This window comes from Mastigoproctus giganteus, chromosome 7, assembly GCF_048544385.1.
Source record: "Mastigoproctus giganteus isolate SK-2022 chromosome 7, ASM4854438v1, whole genome shotgun sequence".
Classification (NCBI taxonomy): Eukaryota; Metazoa; Arthropoda; class Arachnida; order Uropygi; family Thelyphonidae; genus Mastigoproctus; species Mastigoproctus giganteus.
Window position 1 is genome coordinate 92,380,316 of NC_143581.1, and position 17,096 is coordinate 92,397,411.

Genomic DNA, 17,096 nt, shown 5'->3' on the forward strand with positions numbered 1-17,096 from the left:
GGGCAGGTTATCTCCATATGGGAATGGTCTAATGGCAGATGGAATATTAGGATACCCAATGCCCTTCTTACTCTTTGCGTTGTATCCCTCTGTATTAACTGTGCAAAAGTAACAGTCATCACAGTGGTTTGTAGGCCCCGGACAAATCATGGGAATTGCAAAATGGCATAGCCTTCTTTTTATCATTTTTCCATAATCTCAATGTTTCTACATAAAGTCCCCTCCAACTTTATGTGCAGCCCATTGTTTTCCTTTGTCATTCTCCGAGTTTCGCTCCAAAATAAGCACAATACACATTTTACAAATCCTGTAGTACCTTGTCTTTGCTTGAGGACTACACAAATATATAAAATAAGTCCGGATTGTTTAAAAACTCGCGTGAAGACATTTTAATCACTTTTCAGCACAGGTCTGACACGATAACCTGAAAAATAAACTGAGCTTACACTGATAAACACTGCTGGATGGATGTCAGATGAACTGATGAGGCATATGGCAGAGAAGAAACATGCATGGGATACATACAAATTAACACATGACAGAAGCCTATGATAGATACAAGTTGATCTGTAACCAAGTTACAAAGGAGGTTAGGCAGGCGAAGGCAGAGTACGAGAAATCTTTGGCAAGGGATGCAAAGAAAAACAGCAAAGAGTTCTTATGTAAACTCTAGAAGGAAGGGGATGAATCAGATTGGTCCACTTGATATCGATGGGTCAACTGTTGATGATCCTGCTCAGGTAGCTAACAAACTAAATGAATATTTTGCATCGACATTCACACATGAGGAGTTATTTAGTGAGGGGAAAGCCAGAGGTGTATTCAACTCTAGCAGTAAGCTAGAGAATCTTGTAATAACTAAGAGTAAAGTGGAGGAGAAACTGTTGAAGATAAACACAAGAAAGGCACCCGGGGTGGATGGGATCTATCCAGTTATATTAAAGGAGGCAGCAGAAGAATTAAGCAAACCCTTAGCCATAATTATGAGAGCTTCCTTGGACTCAGGGGAGGTACCCGCAGACTGGAGATGTGCAAATGTGACCCCAATTCACAAAGGAGGATCAAAGGCTGACACAAGCTATTATAGACCTGTGAGTTTAACTTCTGTTCCAGGAAAATTAATGGAGGCACTGGTTAAAGAAGCACTGCAGGATCATTTAGACAAGACTTCAGTTATAGCTCGGACACAGCATGGTTTTGTTAAGGGGAAGTCTTGCCTGGCCAATTTGATTGAATACTATGATGCAGTCACAAAGGAACTGGATGCAGGGAATAACTTTGATATTATATACTTGGGTCTTAGAAAGTCTTTTGATACTGTTGCACATGGAAGACTGCTGCACAAATTGGAGCAGTGTGACATTGGAGGCAAATTGCTGCTATGGATAAAGGGGTGGTTGAGGGGGAGAAGACAGAGTGGTAATCAATGGACACTGCTCATCGTGGACTAATGTTATTAGTGGAGTCCCTCAGGGCTCAGTGTTGGGTCTATTATTGTTTTCTGTATTCATAAATGATATTGATGATGGTATATCAAGCTTAATGTCGAAGTTTGCAGACGATACAAAGGTAGACAGGGTGTCAAGGACACTACTGACGCTATCCTGCTGCAGCAGGATCTGGAAAGGTTGAGCAGATTGGCTGAGAGGTGGCAAATGAAGTTTAACATTGACAAATGTAAAGTACTACACATGGGAAACAGCAACCCCAGAGCAACGTATCAACTCTGTGGTACTACACTGACAGTGGTAGAGAATGAAAGGGACCTGGGGGTGGTTGTGCAGGCAGATATGAAGTTCTCTGAGCAGTGCAGACGGGCTGCAAGAGTAGCTCATGGTGTATTTTCAATGATATATAGGAATTTTTCTAGCAGGGATAAGGAGGTGATTATTCCATTGTATAAGGCAATGGTCAGACCACACCTAGAGTATTGTATACAAGTCTGGAGGCCTCATTTCAAGAAGGATGTAGAGCTGCTGGAACGAGTACAGAGAAGGGCAACAAGATTAGTGAATGGAAAAAAGGGGTGCTCTTACGAAGAAAGGCTTAACGTTTGCAAATTACAGTGTCTGGAGACTATGCACCAGCGAGGTGATCTGATAGAAGTGTATAAAGCATTGAATGGTTTGAGCATGCTCAATGCTGATGGGATTCTTCTTCTCGCTCAGAATAATCACCTGAGAGGGCATAAATTCAAATTGAGTAAAGACAGATGTAGGATAGACGTGAGGAAATTTGCCTTTAGCCAGCGGGTGGTTGGTTGGTGGAACAGACTTCCATCCCTTGTAGTGGGGGTTGATAGCCTAAATAAGTTTAAGGCTCAGCTGGACAGGTATTTTGAACGAACAGAGGGGTGAAGTGGGTTTTTTTTTTTTTTTTTTTGGCTGATGCTGTATAAGCTTGCTTTCTTGCATCAAATGCCTCTACTAATGCTAATGCTGCACTGAGCTCTCAGGGTCAAGAAACAAACCACTAAAGACAGTGTTGCCAACATGTGAAGATTTAGTTTACAAATTGCCAGAATTTACTCCTAACTTACTACATTCAATAGTACAAGTCATGACATCAACTTAAATGATCTACGTAAAAAACTGAGTTAAAAATAGCTATTAGTTTACAAACGTCGAAAAGCATTCAGAGTGGTGTTATCTTCAGATATCTTCCCTGAAAAATGTAACAAGAAAAATAACCTTCACCAAAATTTAATGAACAAACAAAAAGGCCAACAAAAGCTGGAGAAGGATACGTACCCAAATTGCCTACCAGTGAGCAGCTGTTGCAGGCGAGTCGCAGTTCTGTGTCTTCTCCTCCTATCTCTAAATAATCAGAACGTATCGGTGGGACAACCGTCTCAGTGCTTCTCTCTACCAGTGTAAAATAATAAGTATTAATGAGGTCCGACATCACATTTGATTAATAAGCAGCTTCGTCTTCTAATCTGTTAATGTGAATGGTTATTTTATCAGTAAGCTTACAAAATCATTTAAATTCAAAACGTTTTCTGCTGAACATTTTGAGATAAGTTACGAACAATTAGACAGTGAATTCAATAAACTAAAGCCTAAGGAGCAGCACCCTTAATGTCATTCCTTTTATATACTGTACTTCACCTGAATATTCACGAGTCCTCTTTATGGTTACATGAGCTTTCCATTTTCTGAAGATTAGACAGGACTTGTTCTAAGTAGTCTTAATCTAATAAATATCTCATTTTTTGTACCATTCGAGAAAGAGAAAAAGATAGCCCTTCAGTTCATTGAATTAACTCACTGCACGACACTCAAATGCCTGATTTCCATTCCATGCATGTGTGCCGAGTCTTGGAGATAATGAATTTTCCGAGAGAGAGAGAGAGAGAGGCCATTCTGTAAGATGCATCAAACGCTGCAATCTCCAGAGGGGGTGGTTCTCTTTGGGAATAACATGTCCTCAAGCTGCTCTTCTACCATTTCTAACGAGTTCACAACTTTTCTTCTTGTTGTTCTAGGGTTTTGTACGCATCAGGACTTCGACCGTATTGCGCCATTGTCATATATTTTACGAGGTAAACTCTGTCCCCTCCATCTAATATCGCCTGGACTGAAGAGGATCTCAAAAATTCTTACAATCAGACAATAAACGAACCCACATCTTTCCAAATGAGTGATAAGTGCGATTTAAAGACTGATCCCTTCTACTGGCATAAAGAGCACTCTGTCATTATTAAATTCCATGGACTACAATACAGCCCGAATGCAATGGTCTGATAATTCCATAACTAATCAGTTACGTATATTGCTTTTGTGACAGCTTTATAGTAGCTTATCACGTTGATTAGACACGATTTCTCTTTTAAGTAGGCCACGCTGAGATACCACAGCTCATTTAAGCACCCTCAAATTACAGCGTGGCACAATTTAGGATTATTTAATTCTGATATTTATTATGCAGGAGAACAAGTGGCGTAGTCGCTGCGTCCTACTTCGTGATTCAGCCAGCCCGATCAAGGTTTTGAATAAAATGGTTCAGCACCTGTATCTGACAAATGAGCCAATCTTAACTAGCTATTTTTGAAGTCTGCCTGCTTTGAGAAACGTGTGACCCACAGGCTAATGTATTATGCATGACATTAATAATTTCTTCTAAATTTCACTGTATGGATTTTTATTTAAATATTTTTTAATTTCTATTTATTTTTGTTTTTCTTTTACGAAACCCTTAAACACAAAAGGTGTGATAATCTATAGTACTGAGTATCCTTGGATGGATGGATTGGACATTGAGAGGATATAAGATACTTGATAAGAGATGATAAATGAGTAAGAGAAAAACTCTACTCTGTGGTTTTATAGTGAATAGATAATGCTGAATGGTTTAGAAGAGAGAAAGGAGGAATTATACATGCCAATTCGGAAGAACATTGTCCGTGGTAGTATCTGTAGAAAAGACATGCGGCAGAAACAAATCTATGAGATAGAATGGAGTGACTTTACAAGGGATGGGTGATTAGTTAGCCAAATTGCCCCCCCTCCGCCCTCTTTTAAATGAAGTCAAAGGTTTTGGGGCACCACCAAAGATGCGGGAACAATATTCCATGGTAGAACGGATTTGAGAAGGGAAACGAAAATAGTTTTTTAGATTCTGAGATATTTCTGACAGAACGGAGTTTCAGAAGACTACAATTAAGTTTTCTGTGCTCCAATGGAGAATTATCTGGAGATCGGCATTTAAGGAATTGATGGATATGCGAGAAGTTCAAAAAGTTTCCCAAACTGCCAGATGGAACTAAGTATACCATCTTCAGCAAAACTAAAGATTGCATTTCTAATCAAAGAAGGAAGATATATAAAAGAAATAAAGCGTGGGAGAAAGAACTGAACCTTGACGTATACCAGCATTAATTGAAATTATACAATAAAAAGCCACATACCATCACCGCAGTTGGGTGGTTAGAGAGAAAATTAGCCACCCAACTGCTAAAGGCCAAAGGAAAACTGTAAGATGGAATCATGTTTAGGAGACTTTTGTGCTAAAAAAAATCAGATATGGCATTATAATATTGAGGGCAATTCTTTGAGTTTTGCAGATCTTTTCCTTCGAATTTGTTGATAGGCGAGTAATATAAGTTAATATATATCCATCTGTGGATTGATGCTGACGGAATCCATGTAAAAGATCATTGATCACATGGAAAGTTTCGCAGAAATTGGATTTCTCTGTTATTTTGAAAAGAATGGAAGTAAGTGGAGTGGGACAATAATTGTAAGCGAGGAATTTGTCTCCTTTTTAAAGCAGAAGGAAATAAACAATGGAATAATAAATTGTAAAAGAGAGAGAGAGAGAGAGAGAGAGAGTATAGGTTTTGGCATATAAGGGAATTTTGGGGCAAGGGACTGCATCCCAGCTCCACCGTAAAATTATCAAATCCAAGGATGTTCCCATCATTAAAGTGGATTACAACTGCCGCGGTTTTTAATAAAAATAGAATAGAAATTGCTGTAATTTTTTCTTTGTTGTCGTTTAAATATACCGTATAAATACTCTTTAAAATAAGAATTTTTTGCATACGAACGAGTCAATTAAGTAATAATTTTAAAGAGCTTATTTTACTGGTTTCTCATCTGTGTAAAAATCGTATTTATAATTAAACTGCTCGACAAAATCAACAGAACAAATTGTTTTTCATGAATGTTGTATTGTGAACAGTGTTGCTAAAGGTAAATAGGAGAAATAATAGGCATCCTGGCAAATTCCGAGTATCCAATAGCAATCGATCCATCACCTTATAGAACAGCGCATTATGCAAATTATATCATTCATACCAATAAAAACACAGGTTGCGACCAAATCACTTCATTCCTTTTTTACGGCTTGCTCAGTGGGACAGACACATCTCCAGTACTCGGAATGTCAAGTCATTGTCGATTAGATAATTTTTTTTTGAGATGGTGGACCGTTGGACGACTTAAAGCCGAGAAGGTGGAGTGAAACACAGTGTTGTCTCATTACTATGGAAGCAGTTTCAGGAGGAACCGCTACAAGAGGAACTGGCTAAGGTTGCCCGAGGGCTACGTTAACCAGAACAGACCGTATCTGGCTCTAATAGTAAGATGGAACCCTACGGTTGTTGTTGTTGTTTAGAAATCTTTATTGCAATAATAATAATAATGGTAATACAATGGATACATTGCAATAAGCCCTTCACGGCCACAAGGCCAGGGGTTAACAGTGATATTACAATATGTAAGAAAGGAAATTAATAAATTAAATATAAAATACATATATGAACGAATCAAAAGTAAGTGGAGCTCAACACTCAAAGTATAACACAATTATAAACATCACAATGAACAAATAATATACAGGTGGAAAATTACAAGGCTCGTTGGTAAGCCATCTTCATGTCGCATTTCTGGATTGCGGCGTTAAGGCGAGCTTCAAGGAGCAGAATCAGGGACGGGGAAGTACAATTTAAGGATGCGGCGTCTATACTCCTTATCACTAGAAAACTTATTAAGGTCAGCATCCAAAGACTGGGCACATGGAAGTAGCTGATATGGCAGAAACCTATCGGATAGGTGGAGACGGCTGAGATGTGGGCATAGAGCTGGAGTCGCTCTGAGGGAAGGCTGAGGGACTCTCCAAGAGCACAGGTCCCAGAATGATGGTGCCGAGATCTTTCCAGTAATCATTTTTACAGTTGTGGTAAGGCATTTCACCTTAATCAGCGTGGGAAGCCTGTGAATTTTTATCAAACTGGCCATTTCAGTTGTCCTTAACTGTGGAGGAAGTTTATGTTTGTTTATGACCCATTTTAAGAGCCAAAACTCAGTAGAAAAGAGTGGTCGAATTGTGCTAGGGGCGGCAGATGCCCATACTTCTGCAGCATATAGAAGCGGAGAGTATACCGTGCTTTTTATATATCTTCTGGTGATCGTTACTTCATTAATGTAATGCAAATGCTGTTTGGCCATCCATCGGAGTCGAGCTGCCTGGGTGAGCAGCTTTTCCATGTGGTTACCAAAGCAGAGCTTAGGATCAAAAACAACCCCCAAATCAGTATGTTTCTTGACGATGGGAATAGGGGAATTGCATATTTGTTGTTGTTATTTGGTTTTTAGGAGCATTAGCAACTAAGGCCATATTGCTCCGGTGCGGTGGTCATTCCCTGACCTTTCCGCATGCTCCGTATTTGGTGGTGACGGGCTCGAACCCCGGTCTAATCAAGAAGCGTGTGCTACGCACTGGGAACCCTACGGTGTTCTCTCATCATCTGTCTTTTGAGGTTGCTGCAGCCACAGGTAAAAATATTTCCAATCGGACTGTGTTAAGAAGGTTCAATTCAAGTGGACCCACGCAAGGAAGCCAGTGATTTGTATCCCATTCACCCAAAACCACCGATACTAGAAACTGGTGCCATGAACATGTGAGTTGGAACCCTAACAAATGAGGTACAGTTCTGTTCTCTGATGAGTCCCGTTTTAGCCTACAAACAGGTTCTAGAACGTTATTTCATCCGGAGAGGACAACGAGGAATGCGATAGTATACCTCCAACATAAGAGAAAGGAACACTTACTGTGGGGACACCCCTCCATGTTTTTGACAGGGGTACCTGAAATGTACAGAGAACAGATCCTCGAATCCTATGTGCTACTTTATAGGGGTGCGGTTGGCCCAAATTTTCTTTTCATGCACGAAAACGCCACTGCACACAGAACTCAAGTGGTGAAGGTTATCTTGAAATTGAAGATATCTAATGACTGCTGTGGCCAGCACGATCACCAACTTAAATTCGATCGGACATGTGTGGGACTTCATTGGGCATCGCATTGCATCCCAATAGCCAACTCCTCGGTCGCTTGGTGAGCTAAAGTCTCCGCTGATGGAAGAATGGGATTTGTTGCCACAGAATCATACGCCATACTGATGTCATGTGGCTATATTTTCGAGCATCTTACATCGACTTTTGTAATGTGACATTTTTGGTAATTCTTATCCATCCCCTATAGAAGTCCCTGATACCAACAGGTATCAGGGACTTCTATAGGGGATGGATAAGAATGTCTCCTGGTGCTGTCTCCGCTTTTTCGCAAGTTGCACGAGTTCCATCACGTTTTCTACGGGTTCTATTAATTTTGTCGAGCAGTGTAGAATGATTGGCATCTTTTCTGATTTGTGCATTTTTAAGTATATATCGATGCAAACTTAATTTATGATTCATAGTGACTAAGACTGTTCTTCGATCAGTCAATATTTTAGAAACACACATTTTAATAACTTGAATAGACTTTTACGTCATTTCCACTTACCCAGAATTCCCCGTCTAGCAATCAGATGTGGGCGAAAAGCTTCGACCATCTGACGTCTCTTCTCATAAGCCTCTCGCATCTTCAAGTCAATGGGGAAGTTCTTGTGCGTGTGATACGTTCTCCCTCGGACTTCCACTTCCGCCAGATGACGCGGCTTAAGATGAAGACGGTGTTCGCTTCTTAGTATGGCACACAGCCCTATGATGACATGAATGATGCAGCCGGCTACGATAAGGGCGAGAAAACCCCTTAATGACAGCAACGATTTGGTAGGCATGGCCCTGAAAAAAAACATCGCAAAAACCTTCGTTCATGACACTCGTTGGATTTCAACATAAACGAGCAACCATAACAAAACTAAACCTTGCAGATGTTGTTTATGGTTAAACAGTTATTGACCTACAATCGGTTCTAGTGCTAAAAGGTTGTTCTGTGACTCCCCCTCCCCTCGAGCGCAGCCAATCGCATTCGGTATTATGGAATATATTGTCATAACCGAACCAAATGATCAGGATATAAACAGAAGTAATCGGAATTAAGTGGAACAAGGACAGCTGCGTACGGACCTTCCCGTATTAAATGTTTCTTGGCAATTGAGAAATAGGGAGAGATTTAGGTGATATGCTACAAGAGAATTCGAATTTGCAAGCGATGGAGAATAAACAAAACGATTTCATTTCTTGATAAACTATCTTCTGTTGCTTCAATAACTCAAATCGTTTTATTATGATGTCACAATCCGCAGTAAAAGTGAAAAACACCCCCTGTTTTTTATATAGAAAGCGAGCTTTAATAATTTAAATATCTATCGGGTACATTCGAAACGTAAGCTGGGTTCATGATTCGTTATTTGGTACAAAATGGAGATTCACTTGTCTCAACTCCATTAGAACTATAAGAGGAGGTTTTAAAACCATTTGATGCAATTATGAGACCATTAAGATTATGCAGATAACAGAACGGTCCAAAACTTACTTATTTCTGTACATTTTGACTGTTAATTTTGATATTTTTCAGCCATTTCTTTTCTGTATACTCTGGTGGTTGTGTATTGCGAGGCAATTATTATTAACTCGCGAGTTTTCCTGCTTCATCTTCCTTGCTCACTGAGAAATGATCTCAGTGCTTTTTACGTAACAAAGTTGGGTGATAAATTAGGTGAATTGTCCGATTTGAATTGGAGTATGATGTTCGTATATGGTCACAATGGGAACGCAATGGAAAACAGTGTTCCACCGGTTCTCTATTTAAATGTTGGTAGGTTAAATGTTGAATTATTAACTCGATATGGGACATAAAATAGTTGTCGTGATAATTGATTATAATCATCCTCTGCGTTTCATTTTTAAATTTACTTCGGGTCCTCTTTGACATCCATCTTTATCTTCTGTTATTATCATGCAGATACATGAAGGAATTAAATCAAAGAATCGCCTGTAGTATGCGTTTTATTATTCACTTTAAATTATGCAGCTAAAAACAAAAAGACACTGAATATTATTGGCTTTTTTGTTGTGGATAAACTGAGATTCTGTAATCGAAAGAGAAATATGCGCTTTGATTTCGCTGAAAGGGCCACGCGGTTTTAATTCTTTAATTAAAGTGAAACGACACTAGTTCGTTTAAAATTACATTCACGCTATGGAATTAACATCAGTAATGCAGAACATTGTGTCTAAACTTATGTGAGGCAAGTGAATTAGAAAAAAGATAGTAAAAGTAGGATGTTTATGCACTCTACACAAAGAATAGAATGGTAAAACAGGGCGAAGATGGCGGTCTCTTTGTCTAGATGGTTATTGTACCACTTCTAATAATTCTTCAAAAGGAATTGGCTGCAGATACTGATCGGACGCCATTACAAATGTATTGGTCTGAATCACTGATGTTGCCAAGTTAGAACACCCTATTCTTAGTGCAAAGATTAGGGAATGTTGCCTCGTACCAGAAGAATATGAATAAAGTCTTTTAATGGCAGAGAGAGAGAGAGAGAGAGAGAGAGAGAGAGAGAGAGAATCTTAACAGCAATCACTTATATTTTCCTTATCACAGAGGATATAATTTGCTGACTTTGCAGAATTCGAGATTTATATCATAACTACTATTCAGCAATGAGCGCCTGAATTTCAGAGTTTGAGTCTTTTTAGCGAGTGTCATTCGTACCGTTGAATTTTTAGAAAGGAACAGATAGATCTTATGTGAGTATATATATTGTACACGCCCAGTGTTAAGGAATGTTGGTGCATCTGTAATCTCGTATTCCAGCACTTAGTTGAAATTCCATACGTAAAACAAAACAAAAAGGAAACTAATTTGAAATGCAAATTAAGAACCGTATTTAATACCGTTAATATTAAAGTTAAACGCAATGTTATTAAACTGAAGAGAAACTGAATGTTTGTACAAGTTGTCAGATTTCTTCTCGATAAATAAACCAATAATTAGAAACCTAAAACTAGAAGGACGCAATTTCTCAAAGCCAATTAAAGATGTTTTTAACAATTGATGAAATGCAATGAAAACCTTTTGAAATTCCACACAGTTGAGTAAATTAAAGGACTCCTTTTCACCTACCACGTCCATTTTTGTACATATAATTAAAGCTTCACTTTTAGTTACTGGAGTATTTCCTGGTCTCTTGGTCAGTTCCCTAATATTGACTTCTTGGGTTGCAGTGGCAATCAGACGTCAGTATTGGGAAACTGATTCTTCTGAATTATTTCTACAGGTGATGGCAGTGTCTTATAAAGCGCAGTGTGTTAAGATATTAATTTACCTCAGTTTTAATTTAAATTCGATGAGGTAGAATGCATCCTTGAATGCACTATTTGAGTGAGTATTGAAATAAGCTTCGTGAAGAACTTTGGGCTGCTGCGTTTTTTGCTTGAATGTTGTTCAACAAATGCATTTCATGGAACTGTTTGTGAAAAATGCGCTTTTTGTCTGACTGCCGAAATTTAACCTTTCCTTGTCCTTTGCGAAAAGTGAGCCCCTGCGATAGTCACTCAGTTTTGACACGAATGAATTTTATTTCATTCAGGTAGAGTATTCGGTTTTGAAATGATTTATTGGTTGCATATGATTCATTAGGAAGCACTGTTGACAGTTTTATTTATAGAACCAAAACTAGTTCGATTTCCTTAGTTTAGAATTCGGTTTAATTAGCTACTCCATGTGGTTTACCCCGTAGAAAATTTTCTGTTAAAGTAGGGCTGGATGGCGTCATTTATCATACAGTGAAACAGAGCATATTTAAAATACCGAAAAATGGAAAAATTTTCAGTTAGGAGACCATTCAGTTTTATTCAGACCTATATTTACCACTTCAATGTAGTGGTAACTATGTCTGTGTTCAAGGGTGGCGGACCCTACAGCTCCACTTGATCAGCTGACTATAGCTCGGAGAAAGGGCCTTGAAGAAATTCCTTCAGCTACCAATGGGATTTTAAGGTTTCCAAACTGGATATAACTGTTACACCATCACAGAAAACATGTCAATAAATACTATTCAATTCAGAAGTATTTTATTTTGATTTTGGATATGAAGGTCGATATTAGCATTAATCAAACCAAATAATGCAAAGAGGCGTGCTTATTTTGCATCACCTCCCCTAAATAAAAAGAAAATTCCCAAGGTTACTCGCAATTTTCTCATTTCTAAAAAAATAATTCAATTCTGCCTTGAACTTTGTAAAAAAAATCTACCTCAACTGCCTTAAGCGCAAATACATTCCAGTGATCAACAAAACGCTGCTGAATTTCAGGAGGTCTAAGCTTCTTTTCATTCCCAAAATTTAATATTTGTGTCTTCTTGTTCTACCTTCCTTTCTCATTCATTCTACTTGATCCTTTAAGGATCATAAATGCCTCTACCAAATCACCCCTAAGGTCCCTTGTCTCCAGGCTCTGCAGTTCATGCCTAACACGTTCTAATGGGGTTTCTCACAGATTTCCCTTAGCACTCTGTAGAAGTTCTGCGTCCTTTTTTTGTGAGATCTCGAGACAATTTCATATTCTGTTGTATTCCTTAAAACGGAAAAGGAACAGTTTTTGTGCGCAAGAGAATTTATTTCGAAGTTCTGCGTTCTTTATTTCCGAAACTATAGGAATGGCAGTCCTTATAATCCTTGATTCACGATCAAGGAATCAAAAATAAATTTTATATATATACTCCAGGACGGCTCAAGATGGAAAGAACACCCACAGAACCTTACCAACTATAGACTACGCTAATATCACTTGTCGTGAGCCAACGACTGCCCATATTTTGAGGTCATCTTTACAGTTAGTTGGTTATATAATGTGAAAGATGGGAGAAAGTCAAAGAATAGGATTTGGTGTTGCCATTTTTTGTTTCAGTTGCCCGGAACTTCCTGCTCACAGAGGGGGAATCATTAGAGTTGTTTCAGAGATTTAGTGAAGTTAAGGAATTTTAATGATGAGGGGAAAGGGGTGGTTAATCACATCAGACAAAGAAAGAAGCAAATCAGCGCAAATGACATACGAGTTGTGGTCTTTATGCAGCGCTGTCTGTATGAACTCAGTGCACTGAACACAACAGCTTGAATAGGGTGTTAGTACTTGATTAATAATGACTTAAGGGTACGGTACTTAATTTAATGTAGACTTTTCGGTTGTATTGATTTACAGTTTACTGTACTTTTTACAGTTTGTAATTGTACACTCATTTACTCTTTGTAGACAAAACAAAGGGATTTTTCTACCGAGATTGAAATGGCATCCTCTAGGACCTGATGGAACATCAGGCCTCTATTAGTATCTAGTAGGCGTCTGGAGAGACAGTGTGACCTGCATTTAGTATGCAGCTTTATTCCATTCTTTGTTTCCTGCAGGTACGCAACAAGATACTTTGGAGGGGGGGTGCTAATTGATATATATATATATATATATATATATAAGGTTCTGAACAAAGGAAGTATATTTTCACTCATGCTAGAGACAAGAACCAGCGAGAGACAAATTCTAGGAAGTAAATGAAGTTTGCCTTCGAGCAGTGTGATATAGATTACTGTTTGGTATCACAAACAAGAACATAAAGAACGGACCTCTTCCACATCCTACCGCAAGAGATCGACAATAACACAGGGATAGCAACCAAGTTGCCGCATGCCAATCTGTCTCAATATATATCTCCTCTTAAATGCTTCTATCAAAATGCGCCCTAAAACAAACAAACAAACAAACAAAAAGCTTCTATCAAAATGCACGCAGTATCAGCAATAAACTACACCCTCTACAAACCATCATGTTACTAGCTGAATATCAGTTCATCTGCTTGACCGAAACCTGGTTATCTCACGGAAGGCAACTGGATGTCATAGGTCAGCCTTTCGATTACCTCGGCCTCCATAATTCCAGTGATGGCGGTGTTACGTTACTGTACTCATCCAGTTTCAAGCAGTCCAGATTTCAGGTGACCAAATCAGATAACTTCGAAGCCCTATGTGCCACATTAAGAAAGAATGCCATACAACTCCAAATTTGTCTTGTATATCTACTCCCCACCACACAGAAGATTCACGAAGTGAACTGATAGCATGGATAGCAGACAACCTAGCCCCCAATATCCCCATCTTCATTATAGGCGATTTCAACATGCCTACGCCTAGACATTGAGGCCACTGAAGATCTCATATCAGTCATTGGCATATTTGGCTTGACTCGCCAAACTACACCTACCAGGGGAAATCAGATGCTGGATCTATTATTCCACAATATCCCACACCTTGGTCTGACCACAGAACACCACAGCTTTCCTTCTGATCACTCTCCCATCACGTTTGAGTTCACCGTTACTAAAAACTGAAACGCTAGTGAAGCTTTCGGGAATGAGGGGATGACTAAAACATTCTCCATCAAATACTTAAACCAAGAGATCATCCTTGCGCGTCTCACAGAAATAAACTGGAAGGATCTACAGTAAGAATCAATGGACATTGCTATATCTAGACTGGCTAACCAGCTACTTAAAATTGCCTCCCCAAGGAGCTTCCAAGCAATTAAAATTATCTGATAGATCCGATACATGGTTCAATGCTGAAGTCCCAGAAGCATTCAAGAGGAAACAAAAAAACTTTCAGAATATGGAAAAAGTACCATAACTCAGCTGACTATCAAATGCACAAGAAAGACCGGGCAACCTTCCTTAAAAGTAAATGAAAAACAATCCGGCAGCTGGTACTCAACAGAATAAACCACTCCAAACGTATTACATCCAAATGCAACAAAGATTTCCGTATCAATGAGAAGGTATTTCAGGAATGGGTATCTTTGACTTTCAACGAGGTGCCATCAGACCGAAACCTAAGTTTTGGTTTGGGTCTGATGGCACCTCGTTGTGCACGATTGCATGATTGTCTGGAGTGCATGACGAAATCATGCACTCCAGACAGCAGCCCCTTTCAACTATAACTCTAAAAAAACAGCGCTTTATAAATACCATCAATAGACTTCCCAGTAAATCTACAGTTGGTCCTGACGGCTTCCCTCTATTCATGGTTAAAATGTGTAGTGCATTCATTGTGGAGCCCCCTCCTTGTAATGTTTAATCGCATATTGAATTCCGGATCAATCCCGACAATGTGGAATCGCTACAGGGTACAACCCATATCCAAAAGAAGAAACCCTAAGGACTTCAGACCGATCTCAGTGGGCTGCTTTCTATTAAAAGTGTTTGAGAAAACTATCTTATCAGCACTGATCGAGCAATGCTTCTCTCACAGACCCAAACATCTGCATACTGTGATCCCCAAAAGCTCAACATATACTAACCTACTGGACACCCTATTTAAAATTCAAACTGCTCTCAACAGTAAATCTAAGTTGGACGTCATCTTCCTTGATATTTCATCTGCTTATGATAAGCTCAATTCCCGCTCTCATCTACATTCTAGAAAAGTACTTGAGCATTACACCAAGACAACTCATCACCAGCTATAAATCCTTCCAACCAACAGGAGTGCATTATAACGAGAGGAGCACAGCAGGGTGGTGTCCTGTCCGGTCTACTGTTGTCTGCTGTCCTTGAACTTTTCCCCGCAAGGTACACTGATTTCTCATTATATGCAGACGACCTCAAATTATACATAACATCTAAAGACGCTGAACAAACTCACCTGACAAATCAATGAGTCTCCGTCCTGATCGACAGCCTTGTAGCCTATCTACTGCAGATAGGTCTACAGCTAAACATATCTAAATCAGACCAAATCACATTTACGAAAAAGAGAATCAAAAATGACCTCGCAGCCTATCACTACGAGTTACAGATAATTAAAGTGAAGTCTCACACCGACCTCGGCATGACTTGGGACGAGGGCCTCACTTTTCAGACCCATTTTTCGACAATGAATTTGAAGACTTTCTCGGCGATGTGGGCAATTCGACAAGAGCTGACGGGGTTACTGAACGTCGATGTAGTCGGAGGATACGTCCAGCGGTGCTTACAACCAATCGCTATATATGCATCACCAATCTGGTGTTCTGCCCCGACGTCGTACATAAACAGATTCCTGGCAGTCGAGTACTGGGTAATGCGATGGATGAACAGTGTCACAAGCAACGCATTCACCATCTCCAGGGCTATTTTATATACAACTTAAATATCACTCCCTGGAGAGTTCGCATCGCATCCAGGAATATTCTTCTTCTTTCCCAGATGCTTACCAGTGTGACTGACGCCCCCCAGTCATCGAGGACTTATCTCTATTCCACGTGCTGGACGCAGTAATGACAACCCCTACCTACCGTTGCATTCTATACTGTCCAACCTGTGCTGTCTGAAGAATTTCTTCCCAAACAACTCAGTCAACCTTTTCAATTCATTGGCAACAGACCCTCTGAAATACTCCAAAAGCAAGCAGCAGAGTGTGAAGAGCCTCCCTCTCTGAAGCACACAGCTTACTTCAACTGTAATCTTGTCAATAATTTAATTCTGTAAACAATATCATAAATATACGCACTTGTGTCAATATTGTAAATAATTATAATCGTGCATTTTTGTACACCCTTCAAGCCGGTCGGTTGTGTATAAGGGGTGAAAGCAAACACTTGCTACTTTAATAAACGGATTTAATAATAATAACATTTGATTCAATTATAAATTTAAACGTAAAATATTAAAAGCAAAAAATATGGTGGTTCTTTTGATATATAGGAACGTGTTTTCATCTTAGAACCAAGCTTGAGTTCAGTTATAAACAACGCAAAACTGCTTAGCGAATATATGATGCTCTCTCTTCTTGTTCCAAACCTAAATACTTGAACTTAGACCGTTTGTTTTCATTAAGAGCACGGGGCCTCATGAGATGTACTTCTCCCACCTGTCTGGAGCCGGTCAGGTATTCAGGCATTCCGAAAAAATCAATTACGAACAGCGTTAAATAGTGATATCGGTGTGTGCGTTTCTTTTCAAGAGTGGGTGGTCGTGAACTGAGTGTGAGTACAGCATTGAAAGCGGGAGTGTGGAATTGCGTGCAGTTCCAAGTGAGTTCACTCTGCAGAAGTATTGCGTCATAGAGCTGTGAAATCAAAACACCTGTTGGATTGCTAATGGCTCGTGAAATGTGTGCGCAGGGAGCGGGTTCGTGTCACCAGTGAATGAAGTTTGTTAAGGAACTCAGGTGGTAACATAAGCATCGATTTAATCCTACTTTTGGATTTTTTACTACTTCGAAATATCGTTGAAGATTTCAGACATCTGGTTTAAACTAAAACAGAGAACCATTGTGGCTTTTCATCCCATCCAGCTCTTGGGCTACGATGCATCTGTTCACCTTCGTAAACCT

The 17,096-nt window shown here is 39.4% G+C and overlaps 1 protein-coding gene across 1 annotated transcript in view; it reads right to left on the reverse strand.

The window, feature by feature from the left end:
* The window catches only part of LOC150083075 (alpha-N-acetylgalactosaminide alpha-2,6-sialyltransferase 3-like), a 37,427-nt gene that overhangs the window by 8,384 nt on the left and 11,947 nt on the right, over positions 1 to 17,096 (reverse strand). Inside the window, exons 2-3 of the mRNA XM_090377016.1 lie at positions 8,290 to 8,570; positions 2,751 to 2,864 (exon numbers count right to left, since the gene is read on the reverse strand). Of these exons, the coding sequence (XP_090233142.1) occupies positions 2,751 to 2,864; positions 8,290 to 8,566 (391 nt within the window). The 5' untranslated portion in view covers positions 8,567 to 8,570. The remainder of the gene's footprint in view (positions 1 to 2,750; positions 2,865 to 8,289; positions 8,571 to 17,096) is intronic.